The sequence below is a fragment of the Denticeps clupeoides genome, chromosome 4, assembly GCF_900700375.1.
Source record: "Denticeps clupeoides chromosome 4, fDenClu1.1, whole genome shotgun sequence".
NCBI classification, from domain to species: domain Eukaryota; kingdom Metazoa; phylum Chordata; class Actinopteri; order Clupeiformes; family Denticipitidae; genus Denticeps; species Denticeps clupeoides.
In genome coordinates, this window is record NC_041710.1 from 31,586,228 (window position 1) to 31,613,819 (window position 27,592).

Sequence of the window (27,592 nt, forward strand, 5' to 3'; positions counted from 1 at the left end):
AAGCAAACTGTGCCAGGTGGGATCCCAATTTCATCCCAAGCGGCCTCCAGGTAGAACAATAGAAATCCTGTTCATTAGGAGTCCCGGTCAGGCTCCGCCATGGGGAACATGCCACCATGATTTGGGACAGTCCCAACAACAGACTGGTGTTACTCGCCGAGCGCCAAGTTCCAGGCCTCTATCTATATGGAGAGTCTGCATTGGATTTGCTCTCAGAGGTGAAAGTGTGGTTATGAACTATATTCATCATAAGGAGCATTTGGGATCATCACAGCCCTCGCAAAACAAAACAAAAAAAAAAATCATATTTTCAGTGGTGCACACAGTCAATTACACATCATTTTATTTCAGGGTTCCTCACTCCCTTCCTCAGAGCCTGTAATGAAGACGTTTGTGTCCAATGCTCGGATTCAAACTTCAGCAGGAAAAAAGGTCCCATTACAGCAAGAGCGCTTGATCAAAGGGTTTAAATGGACAGAATTATCGAGACGTTCATTGACTAATGCAGCTTCTCTGCGGTGAAACAGATGGAGCACCACGCCGCCAATCTTTTACTCTTCATCCTCAAACTTACTCCATCCAGCAGACGTCTGAAAATGGCGTTCCTGCTCCGTCTCCACACAGAACTGGTCTGAAGGAGATGCACGGTTCACAAAACACTAAAATATTTATGTTGCACACCTCGTCACACGCACTCGTGTGCATCGTATCTTTGAATAATTAAGTGTTTGAACCTCTGATACACACACAGCTTCTAGCTGGAAGGTTATTTTAAAACCACCGTACATTTGAATATAGGCTGTTTTGTAGGTTTAAAGAATATGAGGGGTGGATGGAGGGTTCCACTAGTGCTCATGTTTCTTCGCCTGTGGATCCTGGGTGGAGCCGGAGTTCTCAGGAGTCTGCTTTCTTCCCAAAGCGTCCTGGTGGCCAGGTGAGCTGGGCTCAGGAACAAGGCATTTGTCCAAGCGTCCGGGCACATAACCGTATTACCTTACACACGCATACACCTTTTCTCCTCAGACAATGCCAGCCTTAGACGGTCAGTCCCTGTGGGAGAGGTCTGGTTACTCGCACCAGGCAGGTGATACGCCGCAGTTTCTATGGTTCCTGAACGCGGCGGCAACAAGCGACAGATTTCACACACGGCCAAGTGCATTTGCTCTGTTTTTTCCCCCCGAAGGTGAGGCTATGTTTATATCAGTGCTCCGCTCTTCCTCCATTAGCATACTGTAGGCGAGGAGGTCAAAGGGTGCCCACATCTCCACACAGTCCCTCTGAGAGGTGATTTATCATGCTGGAGCTGGTAGCCTCCAGCGCCGCCATTGGAGAGCGGCACAGTGGCGCTCCTGCTACGCACCCCCCCCCCCCCCCGGTGGCTTCATCTCTGATCACCTTTAGAAGAGAAACCTGGCGGCTGGTGGAGTAACCAGACACCACCTGCCATGGCTGCATTTCAGGTGGGGGGCGGAACAGAGAAACTTGTTTATGAGAATGACAAAACCTTATTCTGCTGCAGTGCAATTCAGATGCTTCTGTTGTAAATCTGGGATGTAAACTGCAACAAACTCTAGTTTTTAACCACATCTCCCCAGAATCGACTCCTGCTATGGCTGCTGTTGCAGTGATATTTGGGTCCCGCCACCTGTTATGGCTGCTGTTGCTGTGATATTTGGGTCCCGCCTCCTGTTATGGCTGCTGTTGCTGTGATATTTGGATCCCGCCTCCTGTTATGGGCGCTGTTGCACTCCTGTCTCCTGTTATGGCTACAGTTGCAGTGATATTTGGGTTCAGTCTCCTGTTATGGCTGCTGTTGCAGTGATATTTGGGTCCCGCTACCTGTTATGGCTGCTGTTGCTGTGATATTTGGGTCCCGCCTCCTGTTATGGCTGCTGTTGCTGTGATATTTGGATCCCGCCTCCTGTTATGGGCGCTGTTGCACTCCTGTCTCCTGTTATGGCTACAGTTGCAGTGATATTTGGGTTCAGTCTCCTGTTATGGCTGCTGCTGCTGTGATATTTGGATCCCGCCTCCTGTTATGGGCGCTGTTGCACTCCTGTCTCCTGTTATGGCTACAGTTGCAGTGATATTTGGGTTCTGTCTCCTGTATTGCTACTCTTGCAGTGATATTTGGGTTCAGTCTCCTGTTATGGCTGCTGCTGCTGTGATATTTGGATCCCGCCTCCTGTTATGGGCGCTGTTGCACTCCTGTCTCCTGTTATGGCTGCTGTTGCTGTGATATTTGGGTCCTGCCTCCTGTTATGGCTGCTGTTGCAGTGATATTTCAGTCCCGCCTCCTGTTATGGCTGCTGCTGCTGTGATATTTGGATCCCGCCTCCTGTTATGGGTGCTGTTGCACTCCTGTCTCCTGTTATGGCTACAGTTGCAGTGATATTTGGGTTCTGTCTCCTGTTATGGCTGGCGATGCTGTGATATTTGGGTTCTGTCTCCTGTTATGGCTGCTGTTGCTGTGATATTTGGATCCCGCCTCCTGTTATGGGCGCTGTTGCACTCCTGTCTCCTGTTATGGCTACATTTGCAGTGATATTTGGGTTCTGTCTCCTGTATTGCTACTCTTGCAGTGATATTTGGGTTCAGTCTCCTGTTATGGCTGGCGATGCTGTGATATTTGGGTTCTGTCTCCTGTTATGGCTACTGTTGCTGTGATATTTGGGTTCTGTATCCTGTTATGGCTACAGCTGCAGTGATATTTGGGTCCCACCTCCTGTTATGGCTGCTGTTACAGTGATGTTACAGTTCTGTCTATGATATGCACTGCAAGATGGTCTGTCAGAAAATCCCCGGCTCATTCCAGGATGGGTGCACAATGGGGGGTTGGCATGTCCACCCAACCTGGACATGCCAAGTGGGGGCAACAGCTGAACTGATCTCAAAAAGCTCTAGGAGGAACCAATAGAGCAAACATTAGTGTTATTCCATGGGCCCACTGGAATTCCATGTTCAGAGGTCACCGGCACTCCATCATCACCCCCCCTCATGTCCCACAGCAGCTGGCACAGGGGCTTACATAAATAAACCAGAAATGGGTGGCGTCAGGAGGGGTCTGTGTCTGGCCAGTTGGCCTCTTACAGCTCTGAGCGACTGATTGCATACATAATCCTGAGGGCATCATCATCTCCTCCCTGCTCCGACAGGGACATGATTAATCCAGCGGCCATATTTAAATAGATGCCCCCCATCCACATCTTCCCCTAAACCAGCAAGTTGTACCCACAGTCATGTGGGTGTTGAAAGGAAGGACTGGACAGTGTTAGCGTCTCCAATGAGGGGCAGCTGGTGGGGAATTTCCTTCTCCACCCCCTCCCCATCCTCCACCCTTTTTTACTTTTGTTTTACGATACTCTGTAAGTACGGGCGACCTGCGAAGCTCTTCTGCTAAGAACATTAGCGGGGGGGGGGGGTTTACTGGCCTGTCAGAAGAGCAGAGGAGTTTAATGAGGGACGATGTCCAGCCTACAGAATTCCCTTTATAGCCTCCGCCCCCGTCTGCATCCCCCACCTTAACAGCCCATGGGCGACTGTGGGCCTCGTGAAGGACATCTGGCTCCCCCATCCTCTGCTTCTTGGACTTAATGGCCAATTATAAAGCAATGGGCCTGAGCCGCACCGGCCCGATTTATTGGTGCTTGGATTCCACTCGGGCAGGTCCTGGTACCATCAGCGTCGCACCAGACTGGAGTCTCAGATACTTCCCACCCAAGGCCGACCAAAAACTGATGGCTATTAGCAATGGGGTGGGAAATCTGACCTCCAACGCAACAGGCATGAATGTGTGTGTTTCTGTGTGTCTGGGGCAACACACTCTTAACCTGTTGGATCTGCATGCAATGCTTGGTCCCAGTTGCAGTTCTGGTTGCCAGTGACAACCGTTTCCCGTTCACATCCCAGATTTATTTACTTTTTTATTATTAGTTCCCCCGCCTGCCCTCACTCCTCATTATCCACACGGTATCGTTATCCCTGTGCGATGCTGTAGAGACTCCCAGAGGAAGTCTGCATGGACAGAGCGGCCCACCCGCCCGCTTCACCACCACCCAGTGCAGGAGTCGCGGCCGCACAGGTACGGAGGGATCTGGGCAAATGAACCCCATAGCAGGAACGAAAATGATATGATCAAAATAAGCATTGGGATGTTCATGAGCATCATGATGTTTTCAGAATGCTATAGGGTGGCAGTAGCCTAGTGGGTAATGGACTTGTCTATGAAACAGAAGACCCAGGTTCAAATTCCACTTACTACCATTGTGTCCCTGAGCAAGACACTTAACTCTAACCCAGATGTACTCAGTGCACTCAGATGTTATTTCTCTGGGGTCATAATTAATAACAGTACAACATTACATTTCATGAAGAACAGAGGTTGCACCAGTGCACAACATCTGTATGAAGCAACTTTGTCATGATGCCTGCCTGAAAGGGACCTTGTGGCATGTCCTTCTGCCTCGTGTCCCACGCCATGTTGGATAGAGAGAAAGAACTGGGCCTGTGTGAGAGTCTCTGGTGCTCACGTCCCTGGAAAGAGGCTTTTCTGTAAACATGTTAATCTGCATCCTGCCCTGAAGTGCTTAAAGGGTTTGGTGCAGGAGGAGCCGGAGCCGAGCGAAACAATGGCACACTGCGCGTTTCCAAATCCCAGTCCTAGCCGCTAACGAGGACGCGTTTCTCAGGAAAAGCCTGTCACCGCTGGGACACTCGGACAGGCCAGGTGAGGGACGGGCCTTTGTCCGGACGCTTTTTATCGCCCCTCCTGAGAGGCGGGCCGGCGGTCTCACAATTAACACCTCCGTCCGTGCCGTCACCCCCTCCGCTTCACGCTCACCGTGCGACGGCAGGCAGCAGACACTTCCCGGGTGTGAAAGGAGCATTTTCCTCCTCGCCGTTATCTGGCGGAACCGGGGGGGCGCGGGGGCTCCGTGTTTGAACAGCTTTCACAAAAGACAGCCTGTCGCGGCAAACGCGCTTCGCGCCGAGTCACCGGTGGCAGCGCCGGCAGACGAGCGCCGCCGCTCACAGCTGGAGGAATCCAGAGGGGAACCGCGGGGTTCTCATCTTCACGTGGACGGCTACCCGCTCCCCCGCGTCCTACCAATTATGGCGGCAAAACAACAGCGACAAAAAGTAACACCGCCTTCATAATGGGAACGCGGTCGCAGCAGAGTCGTAAATCTGCGGCAGGCCGCCGGCTTTCTGATCTGACGGGTGCTTATTTGTTGGCGGAGGAGAACCATTCGAGCTGCCGGCACGTATCGCCATTAATCCCGGGAGGAGTCCTGTCCGCTCCGCGCGAGAGCGCGTCTACGCCGACCTCCGACCTGGAGTTACTCAGGAGGAGGAAGGAGGATGAGGAGGAGGGGCCGCCGGACGACCACGCCGGGGGCATGTTCATGCTAATTCTGAACACATGAGACAATATTGGCTTTGCATGAAACCCAACACCACCAGCATAAGACGTTACACACACACACACACACACCTCTCTCTCAGGCCATGGCCCAGCTGTTGGGATTTGTTAGCAGATAAAACACACAGAATGACAGGCTGTGCAGGAGCCAATGCACACACACGCAACCATGAACACACACACACACACACGGTTCCACACTTAGGCATACAATTCACATGCATGCACCCCAGAAACACGCCCTCTTGCTGCGTTATTCTGCATTCCTGTAGTAATAGCTTAGAAGGAGTCATTTATATGTATGCATGTGTGTGTGTGTGTGTGTGTGTGTGTGTGTGTGTGTGTGTGTGTGTGTGCGAACACCCGATCTGCAGCCAGTGGGTGAGGGTAAGTGTGTGTCGGAGTGACAGCTGAGTAAAGGGCCAGATAATCGTTATCCCAGCACACACTGGGACCATTTGGTGTGTGTGTGTGCGTGTGTGTGTGTAAGAGAGTGGGGGATTGTTGGGTAAAGGAAGTTGTGGAACACTGCAGCAGCTGTCATCCTTGTCAGGACATAATACCCCATCTACACACACACACACACACACACACACACACACGACCCACTTCTGAGTCGGCCCGAGCACTGGCCTGAAAAACACACCTCACCTGGCGGAGCTGCGGCGTGGTTGCCACGCCGATGCGCATTCGTTTGTGCCATTTGGCCAGTGACTCATGGGTAGCATGCAGCTGCGGACATGGTGGCACCCGGGCCCAGCGTGATTAGTGTCTGCATGCATGCTCACACACACAAATTCAGAAAGTCCCTCAGACCCTCGTAATGAGAACCAAGGTCTCGCTCATTCACATTCAGACAGGGTGGAACCGCTCATCTCCCACAATGCATTGCTGCACATCCCTGCACAAACACACGCGGACGGCCGGGACTCGCAACGCGGAGTGTCCGGGCCAGAACCGGTCAGAACAATCGTCCCGGCAGCCTGAAGACGCCGCACAATGCCGCGTCTGTGCTGCCCGGACCTTCCAGCTCCCGGACAACGCCGCCACTGTTGGCCGCGGAGTGAAAAGGAGCCATTCACATTCAAATGACCCCCGGCCGCCACCTCGGCCCATGCTCCCCCGCGCCGTACCTCGCCGGCGGAGATAATGATTTCCCACTCCTGTCCGAGTAAACTCCGGCCCCGGTAAGTCAGCCATCAGCAGTGATCAGGACGGTACCAGCTGCCGCGCCAGGCGAAAACGCCACACGCTCTTCTCTTATAAAGTCACATGTTCGCACGGGGCCGGTTTTTAGAATCAGCCCGGCCCATTCTGCATAGCTGTCAGCAGCGTACACCGCTAGCGCGGAGCGTTAAAGGTCAATGGCTCTGGCTCGCGGCGTCCATATGCCTCGCGGTGCCGCGAATTAATAGGAGACACCATCGCTCCCGACTCTTTAAGGCGGCGGGGGGATGCTTATCGCTCTCAAAGGTCAGGGCGTTTATCTCGGCCAGGCGAGGCGGAGGGAGGTTGAGTTTAAGCAGGACGTCGGTGAGGAGCGTGGAGGCGGAGATCCGGTATGCCACTCGCGCTCCTCCAGAACGTTCCACGGGACGCTCTGGTCTCGGTGGTAAAATGGCAGGGAAAGCGATGCACAGGATTCCGTCGAAACTCGTACGTCAATTTGTTCTTGACCGAATAATGAGTGTGAGTTCCACCTCCCAGGAGGAGCACGCGGCCACGCCCGGATGGAACAGCTGACACAGCGCCAGTCCAGCGCTGGGGATGACTTCACAATCTTAATCCACCAGAATGCTTGTGTGTGTGTGTGTGTGTGAGTATGATAAGAACCTGAACATGAAAGCAAGGGCCCCTCCTCTTTACGTGAGAAGAGACCATCGGGCCCAGATGCTGGCCGCAACGTGCGGTGAAGGACGTGTACACTTCAACATCCAGCCAATCACAAGCAGGCATTCTGTTTGATAACAGCCTCCTCTATATTAATGTTGCTCTTTATTAAGATGGATGGTTCGTTCCGTGTGTGTGTGTGTGTGTCTCCTGGTTTGGGAACGTGTGTCCAGGCAGGACTCTATCCGCACGTCACTCCTCGCTCCAGCCGCCCGGATCTGATGAGTAAACAGTTGGGCTGTGGCTCGCCGCTGCCACTCAGCTCGCGCTGCGGATCTGCGCCGGCATAAATCAACATAACGACTCCCTGCCCGCCGCCGCGGGTCCCGATTCGATACCATCGGCCTGCCAGTGTTAGTCATTTCCGTCACCAGTAAGCGCGCTCTCCGTAACCGGATATCAAATAAAAAAAACAGAATATCGCAGATAAGGAGCTCGCACGTGCCCCAAAAAAGCGGCCACACGCAGGCGCCACGCCGTACGCAAACAAGCCGGCCACTCACACCTCGCCTCTTCTCTGACAGGTAGCATGCAAAGGTTGCCGTGGTGACAGAGCCAAGCGGGTATCAAATCCTGTGGGTGGGGCAGTAAGGCGAAAGGGAGCAACGGTGACAGGGGGGAGGGGCAGACGCCCTGGGCGGTCCTTCACAAAAAACGCTGCTGTGCGGAAATTACAAACCCCACAGGTGAGAGAGAAGGGAAAAGTGTGTGTGTGTGTGTGCGTGCGTGTGGTGCCACACACAGGTCCAGTATGTGGGTCAGTTTTAAATTTGCAGCGGCCGGTCCACAGGATCTGTGCGGCGTCTGCATCATGCATGTTTTATACAGGTGTTGTGTTTCTGCACAGATACTCCCCTCACACACACACACACACACACACACACACACACACAAACTTCAACCAACCCAGCACTTTCACACCGGTCAGAGATTTTGCACAGCAAACACAGGCTGCCACGTGACGACACGCCCGAATCTGTTACAAGTTCTGCTGGGACGTGGACGACAAAAACGTCCCCCCTCAAGGTCGGCACTGGACGATACTGTGGGCAGCAGTGGAAATCATGAGGGTGGAGCGAGAGAGAGCAGAGCAGAGTGCCGAGAAGGAGGCAAAAGGGGGGTGGGGCGGGGCAGAGACGCACAGAAAGAAGAAAGGGAGAGAGAGAGAGAAAAACACAAAGAGACAGACAGAGAGACGGTCCGTGATGAGTGGGGATTTCTGAACAAGCGTTCCCTTGAGAAGCATCGCCATAAGACCAGCAACAAGCATGGAAAACATGTCCAAAAATATCATGTCTGACATGAACGTTCCATGTCGTCACCACGTGACAAACAGTGAGACATACAGCACACACAGTCTTAAAATGTTCTAACAATATCAATATCAATAAGATATGAATCACCCTGTACTATTATTATACTAAATATTATAAGAGCATTATATTGCAAATTTTGCAAAAATTCAGCAAAACATTTGCAAATTCTCCTGCAATAATACATTTTTTAATCAATCGCCTGCATCATAACTGTTAACAAAGCAATCTCAACACATTTTATCAGGATGAACCCATAATAAGGGTCAAATTTTCCACTGCTGCCCACAGTGGTCAGGTCAAGACTGACCACTGCCCTTCCAGGAGTCTCCGATATTCATCTGATCGATCAATACATCCCTATAATTCTGTAATATTCAGCAGATTATGTTGAACATCTGTATCACTCATGAGACAATTTTATTCCCGGACACGAAGAGCGGAAATACTCCAGGCTCCGCTTACACGGTTTCGCAGCGGAAAAAAGAAAGAGGAAACATGTGCACGTGCACACACACACACACACACACACACACACACACACAGATAGGGTGTGCTGAGTCAATACTGCTATTTATACCCCGGCTCATTACATGCAGAGGTCATGTAATGTGCTCTCTCTGCGACTCGCATCCGCCGGACGAGATTCGCAGCATTAGCGCGAGGGGATTACGTGGCGGGCTCGGTGTTGCGAGAATCACCTGCTTCTTGGGGCGGTCTTGTAGATTGGAGCGAACAACATCAATTTTCCCCGAACCGGCGCCCCTCCGAGGGCCGCGGCCCGGCGCATCTCCAAACCAAATAACCGGCAGAGGCAAGAGCATCGTGTAGCAGCAGGAGGATTCCTCTCCATCACACATGCATTCAGGGTCAATAAAACTCTCGCTCTGCCATACCAGGGTTCTGTTTGTGTGTGTGTGTGTGTGTGTGTGTGAGGCGGAAAGAAAGACGGAATGAGGAGAGGAAGAGAAAACGAACGGACGCACAGAGCGTAATATCCTCCGCGGCTCGTCCCGATCTTGGGCGTGTGCTGCGAGTTTGAGTGATTTGGCAGCTCACGCGAGACCGCATGTGATTGGACGGGGATCGCCCTTGGCAACAGCTGTGGCTTTTCGAATTCTCCGATGGCGGGTCCGCCTTGAGCAGGCTAATTATACCAAGGACGCAAACACACTCTCCCGGGCACCCAAAGAGCCGGACATGTCACTGGCACTCACTCACTCACTCACTCTCAGGGCCTTGTAAGTGTGTGTGTGTGTGTGTGTGTGTGTGTGTGTGTGTTTGAGCTCGGAATGTGGAGGTAAGGGTCATGTCACTCCGACACCACGCGTTTTATCGGCTCGGAAGACGCTGAGCAGACGACCTGTCCGATAAGGAGGCCGCCGTGAAAAAGGTCAGCTATGAATTAAATATGTCCCACGCCGGCCTTAAGAGTCCCCGGCGCGGCCGGCGAGCGGGCGCCATTACTATTTCATGAGTGGGCCGGGCCCGTGGCGAGGGGCTCCGCGTTCCCCTCAACCAACCAGAGGGTTCAATATAACTAATCAGATGTGTTTAGCAATCTGGGCCATGCGTCTCGGCACAGGAGAAGGGATGACGCCACGATAAAGAACAGAGCCGCCGCCCGGCAGATTCGCTCTGGCCGGGTACTGGAGCAGGAGCCTTCATTACCACGTATCGATCCGGATTTATGGATCCGCGCCCCTCCCGCCGAGGGAGGATAAAAGGGGGTTTGAAGGGAGCGCCGGGGTCCCCAGCAGGAGAGTGCCGCGAGCGAGCGGACGCGCGTCCTGCTTCCGTATTAAAATATTCCCGTTTTTCAGGAACGGCGCCGGCGCTACGTGTCTCCGGGCTCCGCCGCTCCGGAGACGGATGGTGTTTTCTGTGACTTTGAGAGCGGTCGCGCGCCGTCAATGTCACCGCGGGTGCCGCGTACCCCCTCACCTACACAGCGCCCGCCGTTTGGCTCGAGCAAGAGAAACACGAAGGCTATAAAAGCCCCGCGGCCCTCACCGGGGTCACGCTAACATTTAGGCAGCGAGCGCCGCCTTCCCAGCCACTCATTACAGGTCGTGACCCCAGGAGGTGGGCAGCCACTTCCACCGACCACCTGATTTACGAACCGGGGTCAACGTCTGCACATTCCAGCCAAAACGGTACCACGCGGTGCTGCCGTCCCGCCATGAGACGGAAACCAGGCAGCGTCTGGGTGCCGGGACGCGGGAGGCCGGGAAGGGACGAGCGTTGACCCCGCTTGTTTAACTGCGTGCCCCCCTCCACTCCCACCGGGGGCGTCTCGGCCGAGGTTCGAGGGACAGGCCGGCCTTGGCGCACATCAGTAACGGCCGCGGCGCGGGCCAAGGAGCGGGGGAGGGGCGGAGGAATGCGTCAGGGCTCTATTAGGGTTCTGGGTCGCTCATTAACCCATTTTTCCCCGGGACGGCCCTCGCTGCGCTCTGTTACCGAACCACCGCGGCACGCCGGCGTGAAAGGACTTCCCGGACAAAGAGGACACAGAGGGATGAGAATTCCGGGTAGAAAGCGGCGGATTGTTGTGGAAATGTACCGGAGGCCCCGGCCATTTTACCTGCCGCTCTCGGAGGGTAACGCTCCGGCTGCCTTTCAGCTCCCCGCCTTTGTTTTTCGGATCCTTGGCGGAGAGTCTCAAAAGAAACAAAAACCCGTTCAAAGCGAGGTCACCACTCCGGGCTTAGCCGTAGGTGGCTGGCCGTTCCCAAACAAAGAGCACCGCCCCCTTTCCACAGCAGTGAGGAAGAACCATTACCCCCCCGAACTCGGCGGAGAGCCGGTGGGCAGCGTGGTGATTATACCGCGGAATCCAATGCTTCCCTTTCGTAAAGACAGCGAGTGGCTGTAAAGCGCGCGCGACCCTGAAGAAAGCGGGGGGCGGGTGGCGCGCCATTCCTCAGGCGTGACAACCGGAATGCCTGCCGCGTCCCACGGGCCGCCGAGAAGCGGCTAATTATCACAGGACGCGCCGATATCGTTCAGGAGCGGTTCGCGGGGACAGCGGCGGTGCGTCCGCTCCGCCGCTGTCACCTTCAGGTGCGGTGGCGAGAGAGAGACGTCCGCTACGCTCACCCCAGGGCTGCAATTAAGGAAATGAATGAATACAGGGATTGGCGCCAGCGCCACCAGATAATCCCCACGCGTGGCGCGGCGGCAGCGAGATGGGGGTCCGCGGCCCACTCAGGGGGCTCTCATTAGCATGTCCCACACTGCCCCAAACGGCTGGAGGCTAACGCTGCATTTGGAAGACAGAGAGCCCCCTCCCCGGCTCGCAGGGAGAGCGGATTTGTGGAGGGGGAGGGGCCAAAGGGAAAGTAAGACACAAAAGGAAGCAACAAAGGCATCAAACAAAGAGAGGGAAATGTCACGCCTCCCCACCGCAAACCGCTGATCAATCACCCGGCAGATCAAATAGCAGGTGAAGAACAGGGACGGTGACCTCCGACCCTTACAACCAACCCCCACCTGCCACTGTGCCTCCGCCATCACCACGGCAACGCTCCGTGGCGGCAGCCCGTGACTTTTGGGCACTTGGTGTGAGATCTGACGTCACCCTATCAGGACCCGTGGCCTCACTGCCCCCGTGTCACCTTGGTCACCGGCTTCTGATTGGCTGGCCACGTTTAAACAAGAATCGGACAACGGCACTCAGTGTCCAGCCTAGATCGGCTTCCATGGCGACGCGGAGGTGAGGTAATTCCCGGGAAGGACAAAAGGAGGAACGTTAACGAGATCACCGGGCCCGAAGCTCCCGACCACCACTGTCACCCCTTCCCCGAGATAAGCTCGTCATCTGACCCAGCGTCTGATGAAGGGGAAAAACTTAAAGAGGGGGAGGAGCCTGCCTCCCTCCCGCTTCCGGCCGGTCTGAGACGCCGAGCCGAGGTATTCCCCTCCATCCAACGAGCGGCCCGATCTGCCGTTAAAGCTGCGGCGGGCCGAGAGAAACGCACTTAACCCGCAGGAGAACTCGCCAGGAGGCCGGCGGCGGCGCGCAGCATCCATTTTCTAATCACGGCGGCTCAGAAACGCGGGTAAAAACTCCTGCTTCCTGCGAGCGAGCCGGCTGACGTGAGATTTTTCTTTTGTGCCCTTTTTGTTGTTCTTGAATCCATCTGCAAGCATTTGATTGGGAACAGGACCAGCCGGAGCCACGTTCGGGTTTATTGGCATACAAGCCAAACAACATGGTGCGGAAGCCCGCAGAACCGCAGAGTTAATTGTTTAAATATGTCTGAGGCTTGTTTTCACCTAGCACAGCTTGACACTAAAGTACAGACATATGTACACACACACACACACACACACACAGAATAAATAATGGGCGCCGAGCTCTTACCGTTGAAAAGGGGCTGTCCCTCCTGCACATTCTCTGGCACCAAGACGTTGTAGACGTCCTTAGAAAATCCCCGGCTGCAGTCCGAGCCGACCTGAGGAGGAGAGCAGGGTTACAAACTCGACCTCCGCCCAGTACTCGGACCGTTAAAGTAACCATGGCGGGTCGAGGGGCCGGGCCTGGGCCTACCGCCGGCTCTGGCGACCAGAGCCCCTTAGACGACTGTGGTGAGTCCACACACACACACACTGCTGCACAACATCCACTCATTATGCTCATTATGACCTGAAAACACACACACACACACACACACACAGACAGAGGAAGTCTATTAAGGATTTACTGGAAAAGTGTGCAACGTAGGGAGCAGACCGCAGAGCGGCGCGGACGGAATCGAGGGGCAGCACCTCCCCCCCGGCCCCGGGACCCCCCCACTATGCCTAATCCGATTGCTTTTGTTGGGGGCTCTAAAGAATGTGGACCGAGAAGAATTCCACAGCGCCGATGCATTGTGGGTATCCGTGTCACTTGCTTTTCTCAATCACGAATTTGCCCTGAAAGGGACGTGGGGGGGTGGCGGGGTATTACCGAACAACCCCGTACGAAGCGACCCAAATGCAAATGGACAAAAAAAATTAAATTACATAAAGCAAACCAACAAACACACACCGCCCGAAGTACTTCGCGCTTCGGGGGGGCACTTAAAAAAATCACACCAAGCGGTGATTCTTTCAGCGAATCAAGAAATACATTAAAATGGAAACAATTAAACATGAATAAACAATAATAGCACACAAATATGTTTCCAGAGCTTAGAATAAATATATTGTTTCTTTTTTTTTTTTTTGGAGACCCCCGCCTCGCCGCTCCCGTTACCCTCTCCGACCAAACTTCCATTCCCGCAACCGAGCGAGAGCGCCCGCCCGGCCGGTCCGGGACCCGGACACTTTTACCTGCAGAGCCGCGGCGAGCGCCGGCAGCAGCAGCAGCAGCAGCAGCGCCGGCGGCGGCGGCGGAACCGGCAGCGCGGCGCGGCGCCTCGTCTCCTGCATGTGGACGCGCGTCATGTATTCCACGCCGTGGAGTCCGTGGCCCGGTGTCCCGCTCTTCTCGTCACGCTGGAGCTCCCCGCTTTACAACAAAGGCACCATAAGCCGCAGCCTCCCGTCTCCGGCGCCCCGCTCCGCTCCGAGCCGCTGGCCTGGTACTGAAGCTGCGCCCGCCTCCCCCGCGCGGATGTAGGACCCGGTGTCGCCCCCTGCCGGCCGGCCGGCGCGCCGCGCCCCCACCCCTCCACTTCCATCAGGAGCACAATGGGAGTGGGAGGATTTGCTTTTAATCCAAGATTTGTCCGAGTAACTACTGCAGAACTCCGCGTTATTATTACTACTGTATCTTCTCAGATTAATCTCCCGGAAATGGAAGGGTCTGAAAATCTTGGCCTGCGAGTGCTGAAATGGTCATAATTGAAAAGTGCATTTGTGCGAGCAGATACGAGAAGCGCCACACGCGAGTCCATGTGTGTCAGGGGTGTCACGCTTTTGGCGTGTACCTCGGGTTAAAAGTTTTGAGTAAAAAAAAAAAAACACAGAAGTTCAATCAAAATGCGTTTCCATTCAAGTAAATATTAACTAAGAACAAAAATAAATAAATAAAACTATTCTATTAGACTAGAATATTCTCTTGACCTGTACCGTTCTTCCTATTCACACGATTAGCTTCTAGCTAGACTTTTAATCATAGTACGCTGACCACCTCATTAACTTCATTTAAAAACCATTTACTAAAAACCGCGTGCCTGTTATGGAATTAATGACGTCACATTTTCCAAGGTATTAAAGGGCGTGGCCAACAACCTGTTTTGAACATTGTTCATTCGTTTGGAAAAGATATAACTAAACGTTGCTAAACTGGGTAAATTTGGTCGCACTTTACGTTAATCACATTCACCACACGTCTGCATGTACCGACTCCCAGAGCACATGGCGTTACGCCTACGGTGGCTTTACTGGGCTGGAGCAGCCAGGGCAGGAGCGGGTCAGGCCGCGCTTTCCCGAAAGCTCGCTCGCATCGGCCCCAGTGAGTCAACAGAGACTCAGAAGTAAAGTCAACACGGGCCTCTGATACCAGAAAACAAGTGCATCAAAGGACGAGGCGCACCGCGGGCGTCGCTGGTCTCCATTAACCCTAATCCTGCCGAGGGGACGAGAAGCAAACACGCTCCGAGATGATTCTTTCTTTTCTTTCCCAAGTTCTGCCATTTGGTCGATTTCTCTTCTTCCAGGGGCATTTACTCACAGCTTAGTCCGTACTCGTACCGAACAATTCAAATGAAAGCATTAGAGGAACGAATGTGTTTGAGAGGGAGGATGGGGGGAGTTGACAGTGACCTTCCTCTTCGTCTTTCTCCGCGATGGCTCCCTTTGAAATGTTACCCGGAGAACCCATTACGCTCCCTGACAGGGTTCCCGGCCGCCTGTTTACACAGGTGGATCAAATCCAAATTCAAAGCCCCTTTATCAGCACGACAAGGTTGGGCCTTGCGTTGCCACAGAAAATGCGAGAGATTAAAATGAGGCGGGTGCGATATCAAAACCGCTAACAAGCCGCCATCTCTCCCGCTCCCTCGCTCGCTGAGACACACACGCTCCTTTCTCAAGCTCTTTCTTTGTTTTGGTGCTCCATCCGTGACATCCTTGGGCAGTGCCATCTGACTGAGCAGCCATTCCCAAATGACACAGATGGCCGTGTTTATCATTGTGAACGAGAGCCCGGGAAGAAAGAAATGTCATTTCTACAAGTTAAAATGCATCAGCTCTCTTTAAGCCGTGGCCCATAAAACCATTTCCTTTTGGTTTGGATCGCCCTCGCTTCATTTGATTTGTGGACAGAAAACGCTCTTCTGGGTTGGACTCCTTAATTGTCTTTCGCAATACGGAAATGTTTAGACGGTGTGTGCATCCATCAGCAGTGAACTGCGCTCGGGGGTAATGCATCATGCACCAAGGCCAGGCCCTGCATGCTAACTCTGCAGCCGGGTGAGGCGTACCCAGCTAACCGGTCCACAACAGAAGACCGTCACCGGATTCCAATATCTATAAATATGTAGTACATGTAGATGTGTTCTGTCAAACCTTTCCTTTTTCCTTTCCTTTTTCCATTTAAAGCATTTATCAGGCGCCCTTATCCAGAGCGACTTACAGTTAGTTATCAGTAGTGACAGGGACAGTCCCCCCTGGAGACACTCAGGGTTAAGTGTCTTGCTCAGGGGGGTTTGAATCTGTGACTTTGTGGTCTTCTGGTTCATAAGCAAGTCTTTTACCTACTAGGTTACCACCAGCCCCAAGATTTCCTGCACCTGAATTTCATTTGGCCACTCTCATCAATATTAAGAGCTGTTCCGCCCTCACAGAAGTAACGAAGGAGGTGATTAACATGTAGATTGTTCCTAATTCGGCTTAATTGAAAAGCAACTAATTAATGAAGGAAGAGTTAATTTTGGAAGAGTTTCATGGAAGCTCTTGTTGTGTGTAACATGATGCAAATTGCAGGCCACGTTCATCGCTTTGCCTTGTTCATTTTAACCACACTCAGGTCATCAGGTCAGTAGCCATCTGGAGACATCTCGCTCAGTGTCTCCTCAGAGCCTGACAGCGAGCTTCGTCTTCACACTGGCTCTTCTGGAGCTGAGGCCTTGTCCTCGCTCATACTGACCAGGAGAGAGACATCTGAGAGGGGACCGATTCACAAATGTTTTATTAATATGATGACAGCAGGAGGCACGCTGGGATGTAACAAGACCTCCACATGAAGGTGACTGATGCACAGTTCTGTAATGCTGAGATGCTCTCTTCGAAGTGTCTCAAGCAGCTAGAGTCTCCTGAAGCTGAAGCTTTTCAAACTGACTGAGGTTGTTTATCTCTTCAAGAGACTGAGGACTTTGAGTGACTGAAATTTTTGAGATATTGGAGATTTTGAGTGGACCGTGTCACAACTTGGGGTTGAAGGGGGAATGAAACGCAGGAACTGGATATCTTGGAAAAAAGGGATTTTAATAAACCCCAATAAAATGGCACGAGGGCCAAAAGAAAAATAAGAAATAAGCTAAAACTAAACCAAAGGCGTGTGACTAAATCGACAGGAATCGAAACAGCAAAACATGTGACATTTAATGTGACATTTAAAATGTTCAATTATAATAAAAAAAAAAACTAATAAAAACAAGTAAACAAATAGTGCAATGAGATTGGGGCATAAGTGTGCTCTTGTGCATGCACAAGTTGTGTTCACTTTTTATAGCCAAGGTAGCTTGATGAGGTCATGCAGTTTCTTCTGTTTACAGTATCTAAGTGCTCATATGCAGTAAAAAGTCTGACATAACAAAAGTAACATTACGGTTAGTGGACAAGTACAGGCAGTAAATTTCACTTCTTCAGCAACGGGCAATCCATGTAAAATTAATGGGTAATTTATAAAAGTTTTATGTGTGTGTTTTTCATTATTAATGCTGTATGAATAATCAGCCACATCTTGATTAATGTCTTGTAGTTCCATGTGCTCTGGATTGCATGTGGTTAGAATGAATTTGGTATTATAAAATGCTCTGAGATGCATACGATGGCATTGTTACTGGACACTGTGGTATGGTGCCACTCGGACTGAAATGCCAATCACCTCAGAGCCATTAATCATGTGACTGCTATCTTGTATGCATGTCAGGGTTACTCACCTACCAAGGGCATGGAGGATACGGGAACATGATGCTGCAACCTCATGATGGATCTGTGCTGACAGCAGTTTGGGATTAACCTGCTTCACATCCCACATGAAGAATCAGCCACATGACAGTGTTTCCCACCAACATATGCAAAACAGAAGTGAACCCTTGGTAATGTACACTGTGCAAATTGTATTGTTTCTGTATATCAAATTGGGCCGAGTGGAAAGCAGGAAGCCTCCTGTTCACGACTATCTGTTGTTATAAAACCTCTCTGATACCAACAAGTAATTTTTTTTCAGTTGCTGGCTTTTTGCATATTATATAATAATATCAAGGAAATGAAGTGGTAATAATCGCTTCTTGTTACTAGTGTTACTGCTAAATGAAGAGAGATCGCAGTGCACAGCCTGCTGCAGCCGATCCTGCTGTCTCTGATGGACTAACGAGCAGAGGTCAGGTCCTCAACCTTACGGTCGACTCTACACAAAAGCTGGTCTCCAGTGCCAGTCATTGCCAGAGAAAACAGTCAAGGTTAAAGAGCCTTTTCACCACTCAACACCTCTCCCCCTGATCTGGCACCCTAAGGAGACAAATAGTACAGCGAGGCCACAAACAACCAGAAAGCCTCATTGACGCCCAACCTCTGCACATCAGCACGCTTTCCCAATTTCCCCAGAAAACTCGACTGCTTCTCCTCAAACCACTGCCACTTATGTGCAAAGAAATGTGTTCAATGGCACGAATTTCACAGTCCTTTTGCCTTATAAAAACACAAACATGGTGGTCAGAGGCATTGCATCCTCTACTTGAAAAAAAATGGCATCACTTAGCCATGGCCGGCAAGCTACACCCAACCCAGCACTTCCATGGGGTAATTGCCTCTTAATCCATTGGCATTGCTAGCCATGTCGAAGAACGCCTAATAACAAATTAGCCAATGGAGGGAGCATCCTGGCCTTCAAAAGGGCTATCATTGCCAATCAGGGCTCATTGTGATGCATTCAGCTGGGCCCCAGAGGACTCCTCTAATTCTCTGATTATTCCTTTCTCATGCCAAATCACTGCTCCCAGTCTTTCATGATATTTAAACAGCCAAGGCCAATAGAGCTGTGATGAGACTTCCTTGTGTCCTCTCTTACAGCTAGGCGCATTCATGGCATTGAAGAGTTTGAGTAAAAAAAAAAGTAAAGTTAGCTCCGTTATACTAATATAAGCCGTAATAATCTCAAACAACACTCAAAACTATAATGCAGCTGTCAGGATTGACGGCACCTGGACGCATCACCTGTGCCCAATCCGGACAGCCGTTAAAAGCCTGTGTCTCCGCCCCTCTGCAGCGGCGACATTTTAGTGGACTCAGTTGAGTAAACTTAACCTTCATTTTTTACCTGGCAACCGCCACACGCATGCGGGCTAGTTTATGTTGATCCCCTTTATTTCCCTTTTTGGCCATCGTGCCTTGTTTATTTGTATTTATTAATACATCATTGTTTCCCTTACGTCTCGCCTCTGCACTTCCGTCCCCCGCCGACGTGACAGAATGTTACTGCTCACACCAAAAGAGCAGAGGAAAAAATCAGAGAAGAAGAACTGCGGAGACAGTGAACGTGGGCGCCAGCGGGGAGCGCTGGAGAGATACCCGTGGGGTCGAGAAGATCCGTGGCGAGATGCGCCAGGACCGGGTTACGAACCCCCCGTGTTGGTAGAGCACTTTCTTTCCGGGGGCACGGCGGTCGAGTGGCGCACGGAGCCGTTTGATGATGTCGACCCCTGGAGAGTCAGCGAAACCCGGAACGGGGTGGGCGGTCTGTGTCGGTGTCCGTGGAGACCCACGTCACTCCCAGCAGTGTGAGGACAGCGAGGAGGAAGACGGCGACGCGGGGGTAAGCTGGTGGAACTGCGCTGCTGGAACTGCCTCTCCAGCGGAACGTTCCCCAGCTAAAAGGCAGTGCAGCACCAGCGCCCCCACCTGCTGTAGAGGACGTCCACCGCCCTCCATGCCACACGCCCTCCACCATCTCCACCGATGCGCCCAGCTCCGTGTGGGACATCCCTCTGGTCCCAGGACCCTTTAGTGGAGCAGCAGGTACATGCCAGTCATTTATAACATCCTGTGGCGTGTGCTTTGCTGCTCTTCAGACGCGGAGAAGATCACCACCATCCTCACGTGTCTGAATGGGTCAGCATGGGGCTGAGGCGCAGCCCTGTGGCAGCAGGGAGAGATGGACAGAATGAGTTTTCGCGACTTCCTGGAGAGACTGAGGGCGGAGTTTGAGCCTGAGCCTGAGCCAGGGATTGAACTCAGATATCTCCACCACATCCAGCGCCAGTCAGGATCCGATGCAAGAAGCACACAATCGTTGCACGCGTCACACTGAATATCCATATTCATATCCATATCCAAAGCGGTTTTGTACAACAGGACAGAACAACATGGTCAGAAGGGGGAGAGTCAGGAGTCAAAACACAGTCCCCAGAATCACCAAGGGCATAATGAGGCTGAGGTGAGACAGGCTACAAGAATCATAACTGAAGTTCGGAAGGAGCAGGTGAAGTGGCCAGCTTTGGCAGCAAGGAAAGAATGGGAGACATTTGACTTTGATGTGGACCAACAGTTAGTGCAGGAGATGTGAATAGGAAGTTTAAAGCCATGTCTGCAGTCATTTGGGGGCTGAGCGGTTTGGGAGGAGAGGAGAACCAGTCTAGAACTCCAGCCAAGAGAAAATCGTCTCCGGAAATGGGAAGGGGCCTAGTTGGCTGAGCGTGTGTCACATAGTTGCCATGGCTGAGTTGTGCAGGGTTGTGGAGATGTGAGCTGTGGTCTGGATTTCATGCAGTGTCTGGAGCTGCAGAACGCAGAGAAAGGCAGTGAGGGCATCAGCGTGGGATGTGATGACGTGGTGGGATGTGTGAAGACCAAATAGCACAACCAGAGCGAGCTTTGGACTCCACAAAGCGGCTGGGACAAACAGCATGGGCAACCAGGAGCACAGAGGCCCTGCCGGGGACAACGGATATGTACTGGGTATTTGGACAGTTATTTTTGGACTGTTATTTTTCTGCATTATTTTCCTTATCGTGTTTTCCTCGGTTGTGGGGGACACTTGTTAGTAAAGGGGAGCCAAGCTCGTCTCGTTGCTTCCTCTTCAGGGGAAGAGCCCTTTTGTCCACTAGCATCTGTGTGTGTGTGTGTGTGTGTGCGTGTGTGTGTCTCTCTCTCTCTCTCTCTCTCTATATATATATATATATATATATATATATATATATATATGTGTGTGTGTGTGTGTGTGTGTGTGTGTGTGTGTGTATATATATATATATGTGTGTGTGTGTGAGTATGTGCATGTGTGTACAGGGTAATGCTGTGTTCATTTTTCTGTCTTCATTGCTCTGTCCTGTATTGCTTATGATTTGTTGGTGAAGTATATGGGCACCGTTGTTCTAAATTTCTTACGTGTGCCTTGCCCCTAAAATAAAGTGGTGTTGCTTTCAAGCTTGGGTTTTATGCTTGTGTGACAACAGAGGTCCTAAAGGGTGGGGCTAAAAAAATCATTTGTGTAAACAACGACCACCCCTCTTCTACTCCCCATTAGGACATTTATGGATGACCCGACTATTACAGCGAAATCAGTACCAGACGGAAAATGGGTTTTGGATGACTTGATGGAGCTCATGGATTGGGCGAGGATGGATTTTAAACCCAGAAAATCCATGAGCCTGGTAACCTGGTACTGAGGAAGGGGTGTGTTCCTCAGCACAATTAGCAGTGGCAGAAAGGATCATTACTTAGTGTAGGTTGGTGGGGTGGGGTAGACCTGGGACACTGGTTCTACTGCCGAAAAAATAGAAAAAGGAGGGGTGCCCATCTGACCATACACAGACACCCTCTGACTCAAGCTCTGGTGCCATGAGAGGGTGAGAAATCGGGATGCAACTGGCTGAAAGGTGGCACGTGTTGAGCCAGGCACGATGACCAACTTTGACATTTGACATCACACTGATTTTCCATATTCATCTACAAAAAACCCCAAAGACGTTGCTTTTACTTCCATAACCACAAGGACAACAAGCCACTCTTAATCGCAGTGGCGCTAGCGCCAGCGGAAGCGGTAAAAGCCAGCCTGCCCCCCGCAGCCAGTAATGGTTCGTGCCTCGTGCTGCACTAAAAAACAGACCTAATTGGCGGTTTGTTGCGCCAGCAGCAGCCGTGGCGCCCGAGCGCTGGGCCGTAATGGTAATTGATTGGCTGATTAATCCTGACGGAGGTCACCTCACCGGTGAAGCAAGTTGACTGAGGCAGAGCAAGCACTCTGAAGACATGGCTGAAAGGAGGGGAGAAAAAAAACGTAGCGTTGAGCGGGTAAGTGAGCGAGCGCACCGATTACTCCGCTATGGCTGGACGGCGGCGTTCATTTGGTTTGTTTATTTGCTCACGTCTTTCTAGTGCTTCTCTATTCGTGTCATACCTGGCCGATCCATTGCACCTTCATTTTTTCGCTCTTCATCTACTCATGAGCTGTGAATCATGAAGTTTGTGCTGCCTGGGCCTGCTCAGGAGGCGAGTGTCCACGCCGAGGGTTTGGCCGCTGCCAGGAAGCCACTCATGTGGACAGATGACTCATGTACACAGGCCCAGCGTGCGACAGAGGCCACGGTACCAGGCCGAGTTCCTTTTCTCCCTCGTCACACCAGATGACAAAGCCATGATGAATGGCCCTGGTATTTTTCATTGACTTTGGAGGGAAAGGTTCCAGCCGTCACACAAAGCTTGACCTTCAGAGAGCCGCAGCCTTTGCCAGCCTCATAATCGCTGCAGTGGGCACCTGGATCTTGAGCCAGCAGCGGATCTACCTGACACGCCTGCTCAGAAATGGAAATCTGTCGTTACGTACCATCACACACACACACGCACACACACAGAAAAATCCAGATACAGCAAGGCTTATCAGTTATCACAGAGCTGAGCCCCTCCCTGGTTTCTCGGTCTCACCTCTGCACCAAATAAGGGCAAAAAACACCTCCTCCACACAAAGCAGAAGGAAAGACGCCAGGAGAGCACATGTGTCTTTTACTGACCTGCGTTGCAAATTGTCATAAATTTAGAATCCGATATTGATATTTTTTTTCCAGAATCTCCAACACACACACGGCTGCAAGTGTCTCAGAAGTTTCCGTCCTGATCTCAGATTTCAGAACACGTCTAGGGCATCCGTTTCTTCCTGCTCCCATTGATTTGGTACAGGGGTCTGCGCTCCGGCCGGCCTGATTTAATGGGGCGCTGCACTGCTGTGGGTGAGAGCTCGGAGACGGTTCTTCTGCTACAGCTCCAGCCACGTTTCTGTGAGGATGCAGCCCAGCTCGTGTTGACTTATGAGGCCCTGAGAGCCTGTGGTCCTCTCTTCAGCAGCTTATTTCTTTATTCAGGGTTGATCTTCAGCAAACTGCTCTTCCTGATCCACCCTGCATTCCTGAATAAAGCGGACAACGCGAAACAGGCGTGAAAGGGATGTCCATCAGTCCACAGGGCAGGTTCTGCTCAGGTTAACCTCAGTGACCAGCTGGCAGGTCAGCGTCAGAATGCGAGCCGCTGTTTTCCATTCATTAATTCCACACGCATCCTCATTTTCCACTTGGATTACTGAAATGTGGGAACCGTGCTGGAAAACAAAGCAATTATCTGAGCAACACACTGCAAGCTCGTAATGAATGGAAGCTCCCTCTCTCTCTTTCTTTCTCTCTTTCTCTCTGGGAAACAAACACAGCGCAGGATGGAAATTTTGACCTTAAGACTCACATAAAGCACCTAGTTTGTCTTGAGCCTTTGCAAGACTAATTAGTTCCACATAATCTCCTGATTACCCTTCACGTAAACATCATTTTAAGCACAAAGCAGATTAAATAAAGCGATTTGGCAGAGCGTTGATCATTATTTCACTTGAGAAAGTTCCTCTTTCTCTCGGAATCGTTCTACAGATAGCGGCGGTGTCACCCGGAGTGATAATGGATTACGGCGTCTGTTAGTGCTGGGAGATGGGTTCACATGAGGAGATTCCTCATCGCCATAGGTTTCACGCACACAATCATTCAACGTCTGGTGGGGAAGAAAATGCCAAATGATAGCACAACAGTAACAATAAAAGAAAGCAGCTTGACTGACATATAGTATTGCCTATGTTTGATTAGTTTGCAGAATTTGCTAAAGCTTTGGCCAAGTTTAAGAAATTATCATTTTAAATTCATTTTTGATTGATTTAAAATCAATCTCCATTATTAGTGACAAAATGTTAAAAAATAGATAAAACAATAAATTAATTTATTAACTAAAATGGACTTTGAATCTTAAGCCTGAAAATCACGGGCACGTGATGGTCAAAAGCAGAGGACACATTTTTTTGTGTCACCGTGTGCTGTGCTTGCTGTACATCATGATGACAATCATTTCTCTTTCACTTAAATAAATAAAACCAATAATTCCTTATTACTTGAGCTCAGTTTTACGCCATTATGAGAATCTTCATCTGCTGCACTGAACACAGACACACTTTTAAATCATAAATTGGCTTGAAGGAAACTGCATTATGTTGCTTTCATTTTAGATAATAAAACTCCAGTTATTGTTGTCTAGCAACACACAAACCATTTTTCACCAAACTGCTAGTGTGAAATTATCCCATTTACTCAACAATAAAGAATTTTACTTCCATTTGGCAAATAGCGGGTGTTAAGTTGGACCCTGGTTCTGTATAAAGGGACACCTTGGTGGACAAAATATTTTACTTGTCAACACGACAACTTCTTGCAATGCATAATGGGCCCTGAGTGACTGATCTGATGTGAATAGTTGAATCAATTCTGTTCTGTTTTCAGCTCTTTGATGACTGTGCTATGGTCAATGCTAGCAGAAATAAAGCCACTTTGTTACTGAAATGACAGAATAATTTGTCCAAATGGAATATATGATGGATCATGTTGTGAAGGACACCGAGGAGCTTCAATTCAATTTAATTTAATTCAAATCGTCTCCCGGTATTCATGCTGCAAAATGTAGTGACCATGGGCAATGAAAACATACAAAGTTTCTGAAAAGAGAGAATGTTAATTAATTAAAAAATGTTTTATCCATGTGTACTTAAATCTATGTGTACATAATCTTGCTTGAATGAATTGTCCTTCACAATTATCCAGACTCATCCAATATGATCAGGTCTGGTCAGATTGGGTGGGTAGTGCAGTGATCACACTTAATCACACTTACTTTTTCACGTTCACTGTGGATATCAGTCATTGCATTGGTGAAATCCCAGTTGAGGGAGCCTCAAACAGGTCAATTTACCACAGGGGGACTGGGATACACCCTGATTCAGAGCCATCACTGTCCAGCTGCTGGAACAGTCCTGTGTTGGTTCCTCATTTGTTTTTTTGTTTTGTTTTTTTTTTTTAGTTCAGTTCATAAAAATGGTTCTGAAATGTTCATCACACTCTCATTGGCCTCTGAGGACAGGCAATTATCATCGTTAACCACAGTGTTCTTTGTATGAATGTGTGGGTGTTTTCCTTCTTCATGCACGGCGTCTGAGTACCTGACACTACTTATTACAACAGAACAGCGCAGGCACACAGTGTTTCTGCTTTTGATTAAATTCAAGGAATTATTCTGGAGAGTTTACAGATGTTGCGTTAAAACTAATATTGAAAGAAACATGGTAATATCTAAGACTTACAGCAGATACAGTAGATGTCCAAGCTGATTCTCATGGACAGTGTGGTACCTGAGGCAGGAGACAGAAAGTTCTCTACCTAAACTTGAATCTTAAATGTCAGGAAATGTCAGGAGGTCAAATTAAAGGATGCGTGGAGACTACAATGACAAAACATCAGTGTTGTAATGCTGTAACATTACAGCACATCAATAAAAGATATGATAATGAAGATTTAGTCAAATGCCTCACAGTGGGATTCTAATGATCCCAGATGTGAAAAAATAACTTTTGAAGTGTGTTGCCATATTGTTATTCTTAACAATGAATCACCCACACACTATGGCACACTGTGTAATGGTGAGTATAAAAAAATTAACCCATAAATGTAGCAGTGAGTATTAATTGCACAAGTCAAGGACTAATAAAATGAAGTTAGTTGGATTTGTGAAAATCACGGACATGCAAGTTATTACACAGTAAAAACCTGAAACCTCTGGATTTTCAGACCAGTGCTCTATGTGGCTTGATGACTGAAGACAAAAAATATGAAAGAGCATCTTTTCGACACAAATGGATGAAAAATGGTACTGCTCTAGGGCTGTAGTATTTTAATGGGGCAGTGCTGACCTAGCGGATAAGGAAGCGGACCTGTAATCAAAAGGTTGTGGAATCAAATCCTGAGGTGCCACTGAGTAAAGCACCATCCCCACACACTGCTCCCCGGGCGCCTGTCATGGCTACTCACTGCTCACCAAGGGTGATGCAGGGTTAAAAGCAGAGGACACATTTTACTGTGTGCCTTGGGTGCTCTACTGGGGTGTGTACACTTCACTCACTGCATTCTAACCTCTTTTCAATCATGTTGAAGATGCTAGGCCAGTGCTCGCCACTCCTAATTACTGTCTTTTAAGATGCCTTTATTTCACCACCCAATTCTGAATCTTGAGCTAAATTACGTGTGGTGGGTCAGGGAAGCAGTTCATCGGTGCAGTGGAGAAGTAATAGCAGAGCAATGTGTTCTAAATTCAAAAAGGGTCTAAAGGATAATGATCTATCTGACAAATCAATCCTCTTCCTCACAGTCTGAGTTACAAATTCTGCATGACAGCATAAAAGTTAACAAGGTAACATAACCTCTGAATCTGAGCTGAATCTGACGAGAGTGTGGGAAAACCAGTAATGATGATGTGATAGAATTTATAGTGATAAATTGTATTATTTAAAAAAAAAAACATCACCGTGGGGAGCAAAAATATCATTTATCATTAGTCGGCCCCATATTAGTGTCATGGCAGATCCCGCCGCGGCTCCACCCACCTAACGAGAGGTCCCAGAACAATGAGTACAGGCCACACCCCCTTGAGTGCCTGCACCTGCAGCTTGCACCATAAAAGGGTTCCTGCACCGGCCCTCCGGGTTCTGGTATTGCTCCGAAACAAAAGAAAGATGGGGTGGGCACATTGTGTGTAACTCTGAGTCTTCAGTCTTGTATGTGTTCTGAAATTGGATGCAAGAGTCTTGTATTTGTTTTCCAGGTGATGGTGAGTGGAGTGTCCATGTTAGAGTGAACCTTCCCCATTTCCAATTCCACTCTGTCCCAAGCTCATTCTTGAGTGTTTATTTGATTTTGAAACAAAATGTATAGAACAACGTTGCGCTTGGATCCTCCCCTTCCTGTGTTGTGACAATTATTATTATTTCCATGCTCTACATATCTTGCTTTGCTCCACATCCTACCTGATACAGTATTAAACTTAATTTCAGACTTCCTTAAAAAAAAAATAAGTATGAACTAATAACCCCATGCTATTTGAATCTGATGTGTAACAAAAATTGCAGTAGTTATAACTGATAATCTTGTCCTAATTCTCTTAGTCACATGGAGATGGCTCATCACTTCACCTTTAAAAGGCAGGGGAGTAAGGTGTAAACAGTACCCCTAAAGCAGAAAAATCTTAATTAATTGAGAGAATGAGTAACACTCCTCCATGCTTTCGAGTCAAGGTTCTAAGTGCTTGGAATGCTTTTGATACGTTCTGTAAATGTGTCTTTTTACAGATTTAATGCCCGTGAATATTGCCCCCTTAGTATTAAGGAATTATGTGAATTAAAGTAGTGTGATGGGCCTATTTAAAAGCAAACATATAATACACTGTTATGCCACGGGGTGATGAAGGAGCG

General features: G+C 49.9%; 1 protein-coding gene across 1 annotated transcript in view; it reads right to left on the bottom strand.

Moving 5' to 3' along the window:
- cdh2 (cadherin 2, type 1, N-cadherin (neuronal)) overlaps window positions 1-14,216 on the bottom strand; it is a 48,258-nt gene extending 34,042 nt beyond the window's left edge. Inside the window, exons 1-2 of the mRNA XM_028976260.1 lie at window positions 13,945-14,216; window positions 12,995-13,085 (exon numbers count right to left, since the gene is read on the bottom strand). Coding sequence (XP_028832093.1) covers window positions 12,995-13,085; window positions 13,945-14,058 — 205 coding nt within the window. The 5' untranslated portion in view covers window positions 14,059-14,216. The remainder of the gene's footprint in view (window positions 1-12,994; window positions 13,086-13,944) is intronic.
- Between the last annotated feature and the right edge of the window lie 13,376 nt (window positions 14,217-27,592).